The sequence below is a fragment of the Vigna angularis genome, chromosome 1 (genome assembly GCF_016808095.1).
Source record: "Vigna angularis cultivar LongXiaoDou No.4 chromosome 1, ASM1680809v1, whole genome shotgun sequence".
NCBI classification, from domain to species: Eukaryota; Viridiplantae; Streptophyta; class Magnoliopsida; order Fabales; family Fabaceae; genus Vigna; species Vigna angularis.
The window spans coordinates 17,287,146-17,306,516 of record NC_068970.1 but is presented as its reverse complement, the minus strand read 5'-3'; the positions used below and the strand labels follow the sequence as shown (position 1 = coordinate 17,306,516).

Below are 19,371 nucleotides of genomic sequence, written 5' to 3'. Positions count from 1 at the left end.
GGGAAGCATATGTGGGAAAGGAATTAAAGTGTGGCAATAATTATGTATTGTAATATAGGTACGTGTGTGGGTGGCGAAGGGAAGCGAATCACCCACCCTCTTGATGTGTGTTTGCATTGGCATTGGCATGTGAAGATGTTAGGGTTGTATAGCAATATAGGATCCCAGAGAGAAAGATTATCCAACTTTGTCTGTTATCATAATGGAGGTAACAGTAGTGGGGCACATAATGGTCAACCTATGCAACAGATATAGAACTCATAATTTCCAACACCCATATTCCTTTCACTACTCATTCCGCCCTTTGATTAATAATAATCATAGCCACCCACCCACCCACCCTTTGCCCCCACAAAAAGTCACATTCATTCTCTTTCCCCTCCCTCTCTTCTCAATAAACACCCTTCTACTACCTCCCATCACACTTTATAAACCACACCATCATCTAATCATCATCAAAACTAAACCACTCTCTATTCCCTTCCTCCTCTCCCACACATACTCCTTCCATCACCTTATGATGGGTCTTCATCAGGATCCCACCGACTCAGGCCTTCAGCTTATTCTAGGATTAGCTTTGACATCCACCCCAGAAGACATCATCACTCCATCACCACCATCCATTCTTCATCATCACCATCTTACCACTCACAGGCCAAACTCCTATTCCTCTAAATCCTCTTTCATCTCTCCATCTAACTCCGAGCCTGAGCCTTCACTCACGTTGGGCCTCTCCCGCGAAACTTATCCGCAGCAGGTGGTGAAACTCCCCAGAAACATACCACACAACAAACTCTCCTCTGAGGACCCTCTTGAACAGACATCACCTCACAGTGCTATTTCCTCCTTCTCCGGTGGAAGGGTCAAGAGGGAGAGGGATCTCAGCTGTGAAGAGGTGGATGCAACAGAGACGGAGAGGGTTTCTTCAAGAGCCAGCGACGAAGAAGAAGACGGCACCACCGCCAGGAAGAAACTTAGGCTTACTAAAGAACAGTCCGCTTTGCTTGAAGAAAGCTTCAAACAACACAGCACCCTCAATCCTGTAATCATATTCTCCCTCTTATTATTTTCCTACATGCATCAATATCATTACTTTTAATATCGTGACTCATATTGTCGTCTTCAATTGGGGTTACAGAAACAGAAGCAAGCTTTGGCCAAGCAATTAAGTCTTCGGCCTCGACAAGTTGAAGTGTGGTTCCAGAACCGGAGAGCCAGGTAAATATGTTTGGTTGATTAAAACCTTATATGTTATGCATCTTCGTATCATTGAAAGGGGTCATACGTTATATCAATGTTTGAAATTGTTGATTAATATTTTTTGTTTCCTTGTTGCAGAACAAAGCTGAAGCAGACAGAGGTGGACTGCGAGTTCCTAAAAAAGTGTTGTGAAACATTAACAGACGAGAACAGAAGGTTACAGAAGGAGCTGCAAGAGCTGAAGGCACTGAAACTGGCTCAGCCCTTGTACATGCCTATGTCTGCGGCAACCCTCACCATGTGTCCCTCGTGTGAGAGGCTCGGCGGCGGGGTAGGCGGCGGCGCTTCAACTAAGTCACCCTTCTCCATGGCTCCTAAACCTCACTTCTTCAACCCCTTCGCCAATCCTTCTGCAGCATGTTGATTGATTCTTATTATGAATTAGGTTTTTAGTTTTGTTTTTGTCGTTAAAAAAGAAAAAAAAAAACAACGAAAGAAGAGTTTCCCGGCAACCTTTGTATTTTTTTGGTTGGGGGATAGGATACGTACGATGGATTACTACATCAGGTAGTGAAAAGTTAAGGGTGTAATTAACTAATACTGTAGAAATTTGTAACTGCTGATCAAAATTACTTTTTACTTTTGATCCTTTTGTTGTATGTTTATAAATCGTTATAGAAGAAGACATCCATATGTATGAAGGAATGAATCACTATTATTTTATTGTTAATTACATGTGTGATGTTGGTGCGCGTGTGTGTACGCATGAAAACATTTTTTATTGTAAGTCCATATCCGAATTATATGTCTTTGACTAAAACGCTACTAAAATATAATGCCCCGAACAAAAAGAAATGAGTCATATGATGCAATGTTTGTGAATGAGTAAAAAATAGAAATGAGTAACTCGGACGCGATTAATTGATCTAGTCGCGTCTATAGAAAATGATATCACTAAAGGTTATTTTAGATCGATTTCATAAAAATAATTTATGATTATTTTTGAAATATAGTGTATGTATGTTGACTCTTATAATGGAAGATGAAGTTGAACATTAATGTAGTACCCTAAAGGGAAAAAGAAGTCATTGCAATCATGTAATAGCTCCTATGCTACCTAATATTTTTAATGCATGTGGGGGAGGAGGGAAGGTATATTGAAAAGCTAGATAGATATATGAGTTTGGGTTGGAGGGTGTGATTATTAAGTTAGCCAAGGTTGAAAGTGCGGAGGGGGAAGTTAGCTCACGTGTTTTTGTCTGAAAATCAGTTGCTTAAGGAGAAACCGAATGAGAGAGAGAATGACCAAGGAGGTCTGATTAAGCATGTGTGGAAACAAACGACTCTCTCACTGACTATCAAAAACCACCAAATCACAAAATTTGAAAAAGCTACTTTTCACATTTTTAAGTACATTCTTCTTCTAAAACAATTACCATACTAATTTATTAAATATCACGCTACAGTTAAAAAAATCACTATTAATTAATTTTTTCTCTAAATCTTTTTTTTTATTATTGTATTGGTATCTCTAACTGAGAATTAAAAAAGAAAATTACAGTTTCGTTTAAGTGAGTACAATTCTTCTATTTTTATTTTTGGTTTGTGGTTGAGAATTTTAGTGAAGATAATAATAATATATTTTAGAGGTTAAGAAAACTTGTGTAGTTTGAAAATAAATATGGGAATAAAATTTAATTTTCAGAATTAGATTTAGTAGTAATTTGTGGTGATGATAGAGATAGAATCTATTATGTAGATGATGTGGTGTAGTGAGATGCTTTACCTTTAAGGGGACTGGTGGGTCATACCTCCACGTGATAACCCAATGGGCCGGTCTCTCTCAAAATCTCAACATGAGATTTTCCTTCAAGGTCAGTCCTTCCATCTCCCTTTTCTCACATCTCTTTTATTAAATTGCCTCAAACCCCTGTCAAAATAATTTTCATCAAAATAGTACTTATTATTATCATTTTATTTAATTTAATAATTTATTCTAGTAAATTTAATATTTAAAAATAAACTATAAAGCATAGCTTTTACTTATATATTATTTTCTAATAGGTGCAAACCTTTTTTTATTTTTCATTTGTCATTTTATATCGTGTTCCCAACTGCTCAAAATGAAAGGTAACGATCACGTGTCCACTGCTATATACGTTCTGGCCACGCTATCATGATTGGAATTGGACGCTTCAACATTGAAAAACAGAGACGGGATAAGACTATCGTCACAATTATTATTTATAATATTTAACTATTCTGTACAGTGATTGTGTAAAAAAAATTAACTTGTACAGTTTTTTCTTTCTTTCACAATTTCTTTGAAATATAAAATATTAAATGGGAGTATGATATAAATAAAAAAAAAATAAGGTAAAGTAAGTGAAAGAATGGAAGAGAAAAAAAGCAAGGAGAGTTAAAAACGTATAGAAATTATATTGAATTGAAATTGGAGTGATGATTGAGAATGAGGTGGGCCAATAAATATGGTGAGAGAGTTTCCCGGAAAAGGAGACAAGTTCCTGGAAACTACTAATGAGAGTCGTCGTCCTCATCACTTTCATACGGCATTTTTAACCATTGAAATCGTCATAATCACATCCCACAAACTCTCTCCTTCTACACTCCACGACCAACAATTTTACAAGTTACGCTGATTACGCCATGACCCAAACAGTGTGAAAGCTATTCCAAAATTTAGATATTTCCAGTTGAGTATTTCTAGTCGTAAATGTAGCTTCTAAAACAAAAATTCACAATTGAACCGGTCACAAGTCAATTTCTTCCTTTTATCATCAATCCGACAAATAAAATTTTAATTATTAAAAATTTATGTGGTTCACTTTCTCATGCATTCATAACTAAGTTTGACGGAAAATTAATTAAGCATGTTCCATGACCCAAAATTTGCTGAACCACCCGCTCCATGGACACTGCTACCCTTGCCTAAAATTAGCGTGATAAAGCCGCGACCCAAAAATAAAAAACACTTTAAGCATTCTCATTTTCTTCATTATACGTTCTTATATATCATCACACTTTTGATTCTTTTCATTATTCTGGTAACAGTCTTCTCCGTCAATAGCAGAAGTCATTTATTCAATCGTAATGGCTTGAATCATCTTTCGTGATCCTCATACGAGACATTAGAAAAAAAAGGAGAACTCAACTTGACTTTGTTATTTGTAATATATTAACTTAATAAGGAATGAAATTCAAATAGAGTAACAAGTAAGCTTTCGATAGACATTTATCGATAGAAAGCAAACTGAAAATTATTAAGAAATATATATAAAAAAAAGAGTTAAAAAGAAAAAGGGAATTGAGAGGGAAAGATGCATGTATGATGGGAAGTGGATTCGTATTTGAAAAGTAAAAAAGAGTAAAAAAGTGGGATTTGTGGATTGAGAATGACAAGAGGTGTGTGAAAAAGTCTTGGGAAGTTTAGTTGAGGTGGTGTGATGTTATGATTTAGTGTTTTGTATAATACGTGTGCACACACGTAATACTCCTAGATAAGCTAAAGACATATGTCTTATGGTGGCTTCTTTGTCGGCCTTTAAATGGTATTCATTTCAACAATAATCCTTGGTTTTTATTATTTTGTCATCATTGGTGGAAAGCACTATGCCTCTGCTCTAATCATATTAACTCACTTCCCAATATAATAAATTTCCTTTCTAAACACTCAACTCAATCATCGGATTAATTACGACCCTATACTTTATGCTTTGCAATCGCAACTTCACCCAATTCTTATACAGAAATTAAATACCTATCTCCTACGTGGAGTAATTGTCACATTACCTAACTTCCAAACATCATCCATTAATTATATCATCAATGTTTTCCTCAACCCAACCACCATACCTATTACTTTAATTATGCTAAATTCGTGATGTAACAAACTCGATTACATCTAATACATACATGCATCACTTTCTCTTCCGTTCTACGCATCGAAAACACAACACAAATCTACTTTGCTACAATTCGTATAGCGTAGAAAAAATTTATCGTTTTAGCATATTACTGATTAATATGATCATGACATGTTATAAAGAAAAATACATGCTTAATTATGTTAAACATGACCAGATTCGTCTCTTGCGTTATTTATCTTTCTCTCATGGGTTCACATAATACAGAGATAAAATATAATAATTAATCGAGCATACCATTTGTATGCCACACGAGGAAGCTCCACTTCAGAGAAAACATAAACAAGTTGCAACTGAATTTCACGGGTTTGTTTAGTTTAGAAAAATAAGTCTATGGAAAAGCTGAAGAACGATGAAAACGTATCTAATAACTTAGTTTATTTTGTATTTATTCAAATCTATTATTAATTATCTCTCGTTTATTTTGCATTTCTCATACGCACTAAACACATTGAAAACATTGGATTACTTTAGTCCATGCTTTTGATGACTTAAATTTTTATAATTCTCATTTAGTCTTTCACTAAAACATTTAAATTATGAAACATATTGGCATGTTAGGAGATTATGAATTATTAGGAATGGTAAAACGTGTTTGATTTAAGGAACTAATCAATTAGTCTATTATCAATCTGGTTTATTAGGTTCACATTTTTAATCTTATCTAGTCCATGTTATTTAATTCATTGGCTCATTTTTTATTTTATTTATTTATTATAATTAAAATTAAAAATTAAAAAATTAAAATTTTTGTATTATATTATTTAAAATATACAATAAAATTATAATTTAAATTATGAACAATTATAAATTAAGATTCAACTATCAATTAAATTAAATAATTTAGTATGTAAAAGTAGTTTTTTTTTGTGCACTAATGAGTAAATGAGGAGAATGAAAGGCCTGTATGGCGCAGATTGAATTGATGAAAGGAATTAAAGAAGTTTTCCATTGAAGAGTGAAGGAATGGTTTGGGTTGGAAAGCGAGAGTTGTTGGGCTAATTGAAGAAGGTGCAATCCAAGTGTGTTGGAGAAAGCGAATGGCGTTTGGGTTTGGGTGGTCATCAAATTGAGCATCTCCAGATGGCAACTATAGCATCGTTGCGTGCCATATTCTTGCATACATATGTACGCTCTAATTGCACAACACAAACAGATTGCCCAACAATTCCATTCAAATAAAAAATCGCTGTCTTGCATTCAACCTCTTCCCACAAGTAGACACCAATTTAGGTAGATAAACAAACACGCATGCATACAACTTTCCCATGTTTAGTCTCTAATGTCGCAGAGATCTCAGGAAATGTAGCAGTCACCAATCGCTTGTCACGTGTCATGCCCCAAATAAGAATCAAATATTTAGCGTATCGGTATCGTTTTTAATCTTATTATGAATCATATCTTTCATGATTTTTCAGCTAAATGTCAGTATTCTTTCTCGCAGCTCCTGTGGCCCAAAACTTTCGTCCTTGTCACCATTATCATCATAAAAACTCTTTCTATTGCATTAAAATGGATAGTTTTGATGTATCATATTTTTTTCCTTCAATTAAGACCGTGATAAAATAATATTACAAAGACTCTAGTGATATAACAAATATCATATTGTTTTTACTCTATGTTTGAAAGCGGAACCTATAGTAGTAAGAAAAGGTGGAGTTGGGCCATAAATGCTGGGTCCTACAACGTTGGATTAATCAGAAATTTTGAGGGTGCTCAGAGGACAAATCACATATGCGATGCTGTGTTACGGTGATGAGGACCGCTCACTATTCCTCATTTATTTATATTCTAACCTAACTCACGACACTGCCCACTTATAGCCCAAATGATTGCACGTGATTGGCCCAAATTCGAATACATAATTTGGATAAAGGAACCAAATAATAGATAGCATCGGCCGACAAAAACACTAACTACCATTGTCAAAAAGTTTTCGTTCAATATATATATATATATATATATATATATATATATATATATAATTAGAATGTTATTTTTAAGTATATTTAAAAATGCGTTTTGTTAATTTTTGATATTTTCAAATAGTTATTTGACAAAAATAAAAATAAAGTGGAAGTTTTAATGCAGTTAGAAAATATCATTCCAAAATTCACCTCTTAATAGGAAAATAAAAATTGTAATACATGAAAATGTTTTGATCGGATAAGAAAAATGTTGATAATTTTTTAAAACTTTTGATAGACGTGAAAACAAACTTTTACCTTTTCATATTTTTGAGAATAAAATAATCCATAAACAGATCCTTCCTTGATGTAATGTAGAATCAAAATTATATAGTTTTTGTGGAATATTTGTTGATTATTTTTATATTTATTACAACATTAGAATTGTTAAATCATCACAACTCGTGTATCATAAATAAAATTAACAAAAAATGTCATATTCAAGTCAATTTTATGAAATATTTAATTTTAACTTTTATTTATTATGTTTTTATCTTTAAGATGAGTTTTTATCCATTAAATTATCACAATTTATATATAATTTTTTCTAAATAAAAAACATTATGTTGTTTTACCAAAATTTCTTTTCTATTAAAATTTTACCCAAACCATCCTAACTATCATTGTAGTTTTATTTTCTAACATCTGTTTGGGACCATTTTGTGCTAAGGTGTCTAAACAAAAGTATACATGAAACCGACCTTGTGAATGTGTGACAATGACATGGATACTCTATGCTACTAGTACACAAAAATGTCAAACGATATTCATATAGCAATTTTTCTAGGGATTAAAAATAAAAATTTATATGATTATAGGAAGATGTTATTACTCATATATTACTTTTCAATTAGCTTAAGAATGGAAATATAAGTATTTTAAAAAGTAAAACAATGTTAATTTAAGTTATATATTAATTATAACTTTCTTAATTCATATTTAATGTCTATAGCATCAAACAAAAATTAACCAGAAAAATACATACTGATATTATATATATATACACACACCATACGTGTACGAGTCTAGTGTCTTGAACATCAGGTATCATATTTGATTCTATTTTAATATACATTAATAATTCATGATTTTAGTCTTCTTTAAAATCTATAAAGTAAATGATTTTTGTTTCAAAAAGAATTATTTAAGAAAATAATTAAATTTTAAGATATATTTAGTATATAAATTATAATTTTAAATATTTAGTAATTAATTTTATAATGTTATTATGTCTTTAAATATTTTTTTTTATATTTTCTCTACCTTTCTTTAATTTTAAAACTATTTCTTTTTTTTCAAAAAAAAAACTACAATTTAGAAGACACCAAAATTTAAGATAATTTGACACAATTATATTTTTTTAATAATTTTCTTCTCTCAAATAATTAGTTATCTCTATCTTTCTTCTTTCTTTTTCTGTAATTATGTATGTGTGCGTTGGTTGTTCTGTGAGATTTAAGTTGGTTAGATTAATTTCTGTAGTTCAAATTTGTACTAAATATATCTTATTTGTGAATTGGATTTTATGTTATTTAGGGACAAGTTAATATTCCCTAACTTTACTAGTTTTTGGATTCTTTCTCTTAAAAAGGCATACTTAAGGAGGGTTAATAAATTTATTTTAGATTTTGGTATAGAGTTGAAAATGAATCATTTAAGATAAATTGAGATTGTCTCAAGTTTATTTTAGATTTTGAGTTGTTTAATATGATATTTTTGAAGATTTAGAAAGGATTCAAATGTACAATTAGATTATTAGATTAATGGTGTTATATGATTTGAGAATATAAAATCCTTTTCTTTATCTTTAAAATATAAAAATTGTAAAGATTTAAAATAACAATATTAATTTAAGGATAATAAGACTCTGTAAATAATTTTGTTATGGACGAGTTTCATTAAATATATAATTTTTTTATAAACAACTTTTATAAAGTTTTTTATCTTCTTTTTAGGAGTTTTCACTCTCTGATCGTTTGATTGAAAAACTGAGACCACAAAATTGATCTTAGTGACAAACTCTTCAATTTGGACCAATTCTCATATAGAGTAAGTTGGTTTTCTACTTCTTTTTTTTGTATGTTTTGTCTTTCTTTACATGCGAGCTTGTTGTGGTTGCATGTGATATTTGAGTCTTCTATAAGACTCTGCTAATCAATTATCTTAACAGTGTACCTGATCGTGTTTCTGTTGTTCATAGGAACAAATAGGACTTCTTGTGCGTTTGAAACTGTTGTAGGCTTTCTAGAGTGGTTTGGTCATCTGTCAAGAAAAGAAAGCTAACTACTATTTTTAATGTTGCTGATGCTTTTATATGATGAATGTTTGATTAAGTCTGAAATTGATGTTTTGGTATGTGGAGTTGTTGTTGTGATTGTTGATTGAATTCATGTGTGTTTTGTTTGTTTGTTTGATATAGATTTGAGGGACTAAGAATTTAACCATTTGACCAAATTGATATTCATTTTGACCTTTAAACTTGTTTTTGAACTATGCACCGAATAAAAAATATCAATTTGATCATGTGAATAACTCCTTAGTTCCCCAAATCACAAAATTTAAAGGTGCAATTTTTTTTGCATGACACTAAGCTTTAGTTTCACCGTTAAGTGAACTAAATTGCGAATGGCTTGGTGCTAAGTGGTGGTAGGGCACCATTGAGCACCAGTTACCACTGTAGGTCTGGAACTAATTTCACCATTTTTCACTGAGTAAGAAGTTGTTTGCGTCGAGCAAGAGAAAGTATGAGAGCTTTGGTGATAAGCGCTCTTGTTGCGAAGCTAGTGCATGTTTTATGTGATTTTCTTATTCTTGTTTGTTTTGAGGTAGTTTATATGGATTCAATGCATGCTTATTTAAGATTTGTTTATGCTTCATGGATTGTAAATATGATTGTGAGTATGTATGATATGTGATGTGAGAAGAATTTTAAGGAGAAGTTCTTGTAATGGTTTCAAGTAGTGTTTGTATTGATGTAGAGATTATGTATTGGAAGTTATTCTAATACTCTAATAACCATCAAATCTTAAGTAAAGAAATGAGATATGTCTTAAGGAATTGCAGAAAGTTCTAGTTTAAGTTTTACCTTGATCTAATATGTTAATAGATTATCCTTAAGTAGTAGCTTGAGTGGACAAACTATTCCACCACTACAAATATAGAATTTTTAAAATTTGAGATCAATACATCTATCCAAATAATCAAGTTTAAAATGAATGGTTATATATATCTTATTTTTAATTGATATAATCTGTATATATAATGGTTTTTGAGTAAAATAATTTATCAAACCCAAATAGATGAAAAAGTAAACACACATACATGTATTTTGTATTTTCACTAATAATAATGATAATTTGTTATTATTATTATATAATTAATAATGATATGTATACACTAATAATTATTATTATTATTGTATTATTACTAACGGTAATTATATACTACTACTAATGATAATAATAATAATAATTATTATTATTATTATTTTACTAACAGTATAATATGATATAACCATGGCACGATTACACTGATAACGCGTAATGTTAAAAGGAAGAATTTAATTATACCAAGTCGCGGAAACCTGTGTCCTGTAAAAATTTAAAGATCAAAACAATACTACACGTAATTTTTTTATTCTGATATTTTAACTAAATTAAAAGTAAATGATTATAATAATTCACTTCCCTGGTACTCCTATATTTATCATTATCTTGTACTCAATATAAAAAAAAAGTAAAACAAATATTTGTTCATATACCTAGAAATTATTTGTTTATTTTTATTAGAATTGACCATCCAGATTTCCATTTTATAATAATTTATCAAAACCCAAATAAATGAAAACAGATGTGCTAAGCCTGATTGCGCTAAGGAATTTCTTCCCGAACCCCTTTCTTCTTCCTATAACCCCATAAAACATGATAACCCAAAATCACCCCTCATTAAAAGTGATTTTTTCCTAATTGCCCAATCCGAAATTTTACTTCTAAATTTAGAAAATACATTTTGAATTGTGTAATCTGAAACATAATAAACAAATATTTCAGATATACAATATGAAATATTTAATAAAAGATGTGTTCTTTTTCACTGTGTTTTAGATTACAAAATTTAAAATATATTTTCTCAGATCTGAAAATGTATTATATTTAAGTTATTGTTAATAATATTAAAAGATTGTTACCATATAACGAATTTAGACAATAAATAAAAAATATTTACACGAGAATAATTTTTAAATATAAATAATAATAATAATAATATAGTATAATAATAATAATAATTTAACAATAATAACAAATAATAATGTATACCTATATAAAGAACATATCTTTTTTTATACACAATTTTATTTTTAATTTATCTTTTATAATATAATTGTTAACCGATTTTTTAAGAGTAACTATTATTTTCAAATATTTAGTATAAAATTGTTTTAAGTTTCACTTTTTTTTATCATATTTATAGTCTCTATCACTAACATTTGTATAGTTAATATTAGTTTCATTTTCTTTCTATTTCTTCTTTGATTTGAATATTCACCACTACTTTAAGTGTTGCCTTTTTATTTTATTTTTTTCAGTACAAATGAATTATTGGATTTTATTGCTTACATTAAATTATTCATGTTTGATGATTTATGATAATTTGATTATTTATCATTGTTCACGTCAATAAAAAATTAATTGTTACATTCTAAGCATGTTCATGTTGTACTCACAGATATAATTCATAAGTACTTTACACAACTTAATTATTAGTGGTGGTTGATGACTTGTAAGGCTAGGCATGATTATCCTAACTGTACTAAACTATAGATTATCTGTACTATATTATACTATAAAAACTGAACTGCTTTTATTAAAAACTGAATTATACTATTTTGTAATTCAATTTAAAAAAACTGAACTTTCTTATTAGTAGTTCAATTAACTCAGTTAACTGTTTTAAAACAGTAAAAAAGTACAATTTGATTAAAACAAATTGCTGCTTCACCCAATCATAATGAAAACATACTATTTATTTTTTTATCAAATAACTTATTGAAAAGTGATTTTAAATAAACAAATATCCTAAATTAAATTTCTAAAAGAACAAGTTTAAGTGTTAGTTTAAAAAAAAATACTCTAAAAATTTAGATAAACTTTTCAAACTTGTTCCGAAATAGTTTTAAGAAAAAAAATATATTTATTACTATTTACAAATTGGTATGAATTATTTTTTTCTCATATATGTAACTTAGTTATTTATATTAATTTATATTTTTATATCCTAATTTTCATAATTATATATCATATTCGTTTATTATTATTTTTATTTTTACTAAAAATTATTATACTATTGAAATTTATAAATGGATAGATTTTGACTAAGGTTTTTCTTATCAATTTTTTTTAATGTAATCTATGCAATTAAATTTTATTTAAGTTAAGAATTTAAATAAACTTTTCAAACTTATTCTAAAATAGTTTTAAGATAAAAAAAAAAGAAAAAACACATTAATACTATTTACAAATTGTTATGAATTATTTTTTCTTATAAAATATGTAAGTTAGTTATTTGTATTAATTTATATTTGTATATCCTATTTTTCATAATTATATATCATACTTGTTTATTATTATTTTTATTTTTACTAAAAATTATTATGCTGTTGAAATTTATAAATGAATAGATTTTGACCAAGGTTTTTCTTATCAATTTTTCTAATGTAATCAATGCAATTAAATTTTATTTAAGTTAATAATTTAAATAAATTTTTCAAACTTATTCTGAAATAGTTTTAAGATAAAAAAAACATGCAATTTCTGTATGTTTGCGATGCCAATACGAATTGCAGTTTATTTTGGTTACTATTGTATGGTTTACCATATGAAATAGTTAACTGCCAATAAAAAAATCCAATTTTTTTTAAATTGAATGGCAAGTATAGTTCAGTTTTTAATAAAAATAGTTTAGTTTTTATAGTATAGATATAGTTAGTACAATTAGGCTAATTATGCCCAGCACAATAAATAGTTAATTAAACTGTGAATTATAAAACAATTTACTGAATTGTATTGCAGTTAACTAAACTAAAAAATAGTTCAGTTCAGTTTTTTTGAACTATTTTTTAGTTCAGTCCAGTTTTTTTGAACTATTTAATAGTTAACTATAATTGATTTATAGTACAGTGCAAACAGTGCAGTTTGCCCACTCCGACTTGCAATAAATTCATTTTTCACCACTGTTCCCATTGATGGCAACATCTTAAACCTCTTCATGTATCACTCACAAATACAACTATTTGACACAATTTAATTTAAAACTTGGATCACAAAATTTACTTTTAGTTTAGTGTATAAGTGAATTATAGTTTTAATTATTTTGTTTATTGTAACAAATTCCTATTTCTACTAAGAAAATTTACCTGTTATAAATGGTAGAAAATTCAATCACATCTTAAACACCAAATTTTATTTAAACTCTCAATTAAAAAAATAAAATATTGTAAATTTATGAGATTTTTTATTAATATTTAACTTTGTTAACACATGTCAACTTATTTTATATATTAAATTAATTTATTTATAAATATTATTAACTTATAATATAATAATTTAAAAAATACGAGCACACAATTACGAAAACATAAATTTATGTTAGTGATAATAATATATTTTGAATCTAGCTTATGTAATTTGGTATAAATCTGTTTTTCTTTTTATTTCTGAAATGTAATACAATAAAAATGTAAGAGAAAAAAACCTGTTTTAAAACAGAAAAACCAACCCATTCTTCAATGATTGAAACTATGACAAACGGAGTGTTAGGCTTTTCATGTGAAGGGATCGAGAGAAGAGGAGTAGAAAGCTTAAATTTGCTGGAATGGAGGCGCGCCAAAATTAATAGAAACTCTGTGTGAGGGTGAGGGGACAGGGTTCAAGGTTTAAACCTAATTTTACTGAAGGGTATTTTGGGGATTAAAAATGTATGGGGTGCAGTATATGAAGAAGTGGCGTAGTAGTAAACATTAGGAAAAAAAAAATGCAATGTTTCAAAATAAAACAATAGTGAGTGTTGCTCCCTCCACCACCTATACATTTCTATTCTTTTTCTGTCTCTGTAAAATAACATTTAAATAGATCTTGAAATCCGTTAACAGATATTGACATCTGTTAAAGGATAAGGGTAAACAAATATCGACATCCGTTAAAGGGTAAACGGATGTCAATATCGACATCCGTTAAAGGGTAAACGGATGTCAATATCCATTAAGGGGCTAATAACGATGTGCATCTTGTTTCCATAGACAACGTTTTCTCAACATCCGGACATGGGTCACCTCCGAGTATAGTATCTAAGATTTTGATGGAGCAATTGTTTTTCCCTTGACATTCCTGCAAAATATTAAAAGTGTCAGGAGGGTTTAAAAGCAAAATCATGCAACATGCTTACTACTGTTATTAGCCCCGTTTTTTTTCCCACCTCTCTTCTTTCAATGAGCCACAATATTATTTTCATAAACGCTTTACAAGTCTGCGGCTAATAAGACGTAAAACGCTAATCGTAATACAAACTATAGTGGCAACAATATTTTTCTAAGGTTAGAGATTATCCAGCGATAATAACAATAACTTTTAGCTATAATACTTAAACAAATTATTAGGTTAAACATTTTGGAAAATGTCTTGCATCATAGCTTTTACCCAAGTCCACAACGCCAGAATCTTGTGGAACATTTGCTTTCTTGCATAAAAACTGACAACAATTTTACTTTTCAGAGGTACTAGACAAGGACTAGTGTGAAAAGGCATCCAAAATAGAGTTAGTTTACCTTGGAGACTATTGACATGGAACTAGGAGCATGGCAATTTCCTCTAGAAAAGTTTTGACAACTACCTCAGGGGTACCAAAGCTAGCAAATGTTATGAAGGATATTGTATGTCCTTCTTGACAATATAACTAAAGTTCAGGTATCATATTATTAGCAGAAACGTCTTCATGAATGAGATCCGCATTTACCAACTTTTGCATAGGTGGATGGTTGGATTCTGACACTTGAGCACATATTATTCTGGAAAAATGTACCTTTAAAGAAATCTTAAAAGGATTTCCTCCAGTTTCTTCCAAGATAACGAGTAAATTGTTGGATGCTCTCAACTGGCACATGGTACTTATAGACCAATAAGTCAGAAGTTAAGGAAAGTACAATACTAGAAATTTCCAGTATTAATGTACAAAAGCAATGTTGTATACTCCACAGATATGGACATCCGTTTATCCTTTAAGAAATGTCGATATCCGTTGACGGATTTCGAGATCCGTTGAAGTGTTTTACGAATATTTGTCGCCTTTCGCGTTTCTCTTCTTCTTACACATAATATAGGCACATAGCAGCACCCAACACACGCACAACACCCAGCACACAAACAACACATGTTCACAAAGAACCTTGATAAAAATGGAAAATTGGAAAAAGAGGAAGATGAGAAATTGGAGGAAGAGGAAGAGGAGAATAAGAGAGGAAGAGATAAAATAAGAGTGTGGGAGGTGTGGTGTGCGACTCAGTAAATAAGAGAGTAAAAAATTAAAGTTTTAAGAGAAAGTTAAAAAAAGTAAAGGATAAAAGTAAAAATGATATTTTTGGAATTAAAAAAAATTGAGAAATTGTAAGGAGAAGTGTTTGATGGTGGAGGGAGTAACTCCCAACCGTACATGCCGGTATACAAATTGATAGAAGCCCAGAAAGAACAGGCAAGAGAACGAGCTTGGTAAAGCCCAGTTCTAACCCTACATGCAAAATTTGTTAGACATTCAAAACCTACTTTAGACTTCCTAATGTTAGTTTCTATATGTACGAAATATATTATAAAACATCTAATCGTTCTTAAAACAATGTTTCGAATAGAAACAATATTATATAAATATATATATAAGAAAAAAAATGTCCGTTTGCTTCGGAATGGGTTCAAAGCAACCTAATGTCATTTTGAAAAAAAGATGCAATGCAGCCTCTGCCCAGACCAGAAGATAATACAATACAATCTTTAATAGTTTTTGAAAGTAAAATTTTCTAATTAATTCTAGAATCGGCATAACATTCAATATATGTTTTGAATAAAAATAAATATAATATTACGCACGTGTTACAATTTTTTATTTATGCATCTAAATAATGCATAAACAAACAAACTTATTATATATAATTTTAAATAAATTAGGTATTTATAATTAATTTACCTTATAAAAATATTTATCTACATCTTTGGAAAACTTCAAATGTTAATTTTAACTTATTTAACCCATGTTTGAAAAAAATAAAACAATTTAATTGATGACTAAAAGTTGTCAAACTAGTTTATTGAATTTTAGCGTCTAATGAAATTATTTGTTAAGTAGTTACTGAATACAAATAAAATTTTTATACCAAGTTAAATTTCTTTAATTAAAAAAATAGAGTATTTATAATTTAATTTTCAGTAAAATTTTAAACTCTTGAAATTATATATATTTTAATTTCACCATTTTATTTTATTTTAATTTTATTTATGATATTTTATCCATATTGCTCTACTATATATTAATATTATACTACATATTTATATATATGGTGTTTAACATATTTTATTTTGTTTCATGTATTTTTCGTATTATTTTATTATAGTCGTACACCAAAGTATATGTTTTTTTTATACTAAAATTAAAATCATGTTTGGTAAATATAATTTATCATTTCTTTTTTATTGAAATTGTGTTTGATATATGTGATATTTGCTTTATTTCTACATTGTAAGCAAGACTTTAATAATAAAAAAACGTAAAACTTAAAGTAAAAGAACAAACACGGCTTTATTAAAAAAAAACAAAAATCATATTTATCAAATACAATTTCAAAAAAATAATAAAAAATAATTATATAAAACGAAATTATGCATGCTAAACATACCTTTAACGTGATGATGAATAAAAGATTGAAATTGTATTTATAAAAAACAGTTTGTTCACTACGGAATTGTATTTCTCAAACATGGGATACTCTTTCTCATAATTATTCTCAAATTTAGTAATTCTGATAATGAAATTGTACGATAATAGTAAACTTTCCATATTATACATGGATGTGACATTCATAAATTATAAAACTGGCGAACAATCAAAGAGCCAATAAGATCAGTTTGGACCATGTTAATGCAGTCTCTAGACCCACCATTTTTCTTGTCCTTTTGCTTATCCAGAAACAGAGGAAGATTTTATTCCACATAAATTGAGACAGCAAAAATATGAAAAAAAATAAGTAAGAGTTTCATTCGATCATGACAATAATGGGTACAAAGGTTTTTCTTATACAGCAAAACAATATGCGAGCGAGCGGAAAAACACAAAGTAAGAGGACCTGAAGAGGTTTGCCTGTTGGGATTGGAACAAAGGCCTCGGACCCAAGAATAATTTGGCATGTGAACATTGTGTACACAACAACAGAAGAAAACAACGTAAAATAAAGTGAAAAACGTAAGATTTACGTATAAATGAAGCAGGAATGTTGTGAATTGTGCGCCACTGAATTAAATGCCAGCAAGGCACTCTGGTGGGGTGATTGGGTACCTTGACTTATCTGTACAGTAATCATAGATGACATGGTTCATACGAACCCACCTGTATCTTCTGGCTTCAATGGCGTTAAGAGCCTGATATGCAGCCCCCTCCCACCAGTTTCTCGGGTTGGAGGCACAGTTAGCTGGTCCTGGCACTTCACACCCTTCAATGTTAAAGTCCTTGTAGTCAGCGAAGAATGGTGCTTTGCTCCAATCGATTTTCTCCAAACCACCCCTTGTGGCCCAGTTATCTGCATCCCACAGTGACGAATACACTCCCATCGCCTGCATCTTTGGGTACGGAACCCCCCTCCCCTCGTTGTTCTTGTACACTCTGATTGGAAAATCATCTACGTAGAATCTGCACGTACATAACAAATTCCTCATTGCTCTTTTCAATCTATCTTTAATAATCATGGTTTATCGGACGTGTGTATATACTTACACAATGTGGCGATGGTTCCACAGAACTGAGTAAGTGTGGAAGTCCGCGGACGGGTCAAACCAGAGGTTAACCCTCTGTTCTCTGTCACCCTTTCCGTGAGCGTAGATGTTTGTTTGAACTGTGTAAGGTTGTCCAGTACGGTTCCCCAAGAACTCGAAATCAAGCTCGTCGCGAACGTTGTCCGTGTCAGATTTCAGCTACCACAGAGGCCACAATATTTTCATATATGTCAGCGTTCCAGTTTGGGCTATTAGACTTTTCCAAGGATATACGAAAATTTTAACTCACATAAAATGCAGTGACTGTGCCAGCAGAGTCTCCCGGGACGAGTTTGATCTTCATGCTAACACGCCCAAACATGTACTTCTTGTTGGAAGCAAACCCGCATCCTGTTAAAAAAGGGGTATCAATTGTTATTAAACTCTTAATGTAGAACAGAAGAACTATAGATAGTTGACATGTGTAAAATTGGTAGGATTGTTTAAACCACGGAAGAGTATAATATATATTGTAGTACCAGAGGTTTTGTCAAGCCTTAGTTGAATTGCCCTGCCTTGATCAATTCGAGTGATGTGGGAGTCACCCCACGAGACACGAAAGTCCTGCAGAAAAGTGGCTGGTCGACCCCAAACACAGCCAGCAGATACCAGAACCCATAGGAAAAGGACACTGGCATTTCTAACATGGTAAAAGGTGGCCATGGATAATATATGTAATGGAAGAAAAAAATTGTTGTGAAATGGAAGATGGAGGGAGTGACCTATTTATATGGGAAAGCAAAGGTTGGGAATGGAAGGGAATGAAGAAGAGTTGCATTGAAATGAAATGTGTCAAATAGGCCTTATCTTTCCTTACAGCTCATTGTTTGCGTCATTAGGCCCTACCCAACAGTTTGTGTTCTTGTTTCGCTCCTTTAATCCTCTCCAGCCTAAATCACTTTCTCATCGTGTGCATACCATACATACATCTATACATCCCTATATGATAAATTCAATCAACACTATTACTGTATATTAATGTCTTCGTGTATGTTACCAATTGCTAAAACCATTCATCTATTTTCTTTCTTTTAATACTTCTTCTTTACTGGAAATCCAACTATAAATGAAACTTCTTCTGTCAGTAAAGATGAATACCATATAAAAATGACAACTCTTAAATCTATTATCTTAAAATTTTAAATTGAAAATGGTGTCAAAAGTTAAGTGCATATTTTATTGGTTTTGTTGAAAATTTTC

General features: G+C 30.2%; 2 protein-coding genes across 2 annotated transcripts; one reads left to right on the top strand and one right to left on the bottom strand.

Moving 5' to 3' along the window:
- Positions 1-292: 292 nt before the first annotated feature.
- Positions 293-1,930, top strand: LOC108331413 (homeobox-leucine zipper protein HAT22). The gene is made up of 3 exons (XM_017566080.2): positions 293-1,042; positions 1,139-1,218; positions 1,339-1,930. Exons 1-3 carry the CDS (start codon positions 518-520, stop codon positions 1,622-1,624), a joined length of 891 nt encoding a protein of 296 aa, XP_017421569.1. The 5' UTR covers positions 293-517; the 3' UTR covers positions 1,625-1,930.
- Positions 1,931-17,377: 15,447 nt separating this feature from the next.
- On the bottom strand, positions 17,378-18,877 carry LOC108333114 (probable xyloglucan endotransglucosylase/hydrolase protein 7). Its single transcript, XM_017568453.2, has 4 exons — positions 18,651-18,877; positions 18,422-18,522; positions 18,134-18,330; positions 17,378-18,049 (listed from the first exon to the last, which is right to left on the bottom strand). Exons 1-4 carry the CDS (start codon positions 18,832-18,834, stop codon positions 17,659-17,661), a joined length of 873 nt encoding a protein of 290 aa, XP_017423942.1. The 5' UTR covers positions 18,835-18,877; the 3' UTR covers positions 17,378-17,658.
- Between the last annotated feature and the right edge of the window lie 494 nt (positions 18,878-19,371).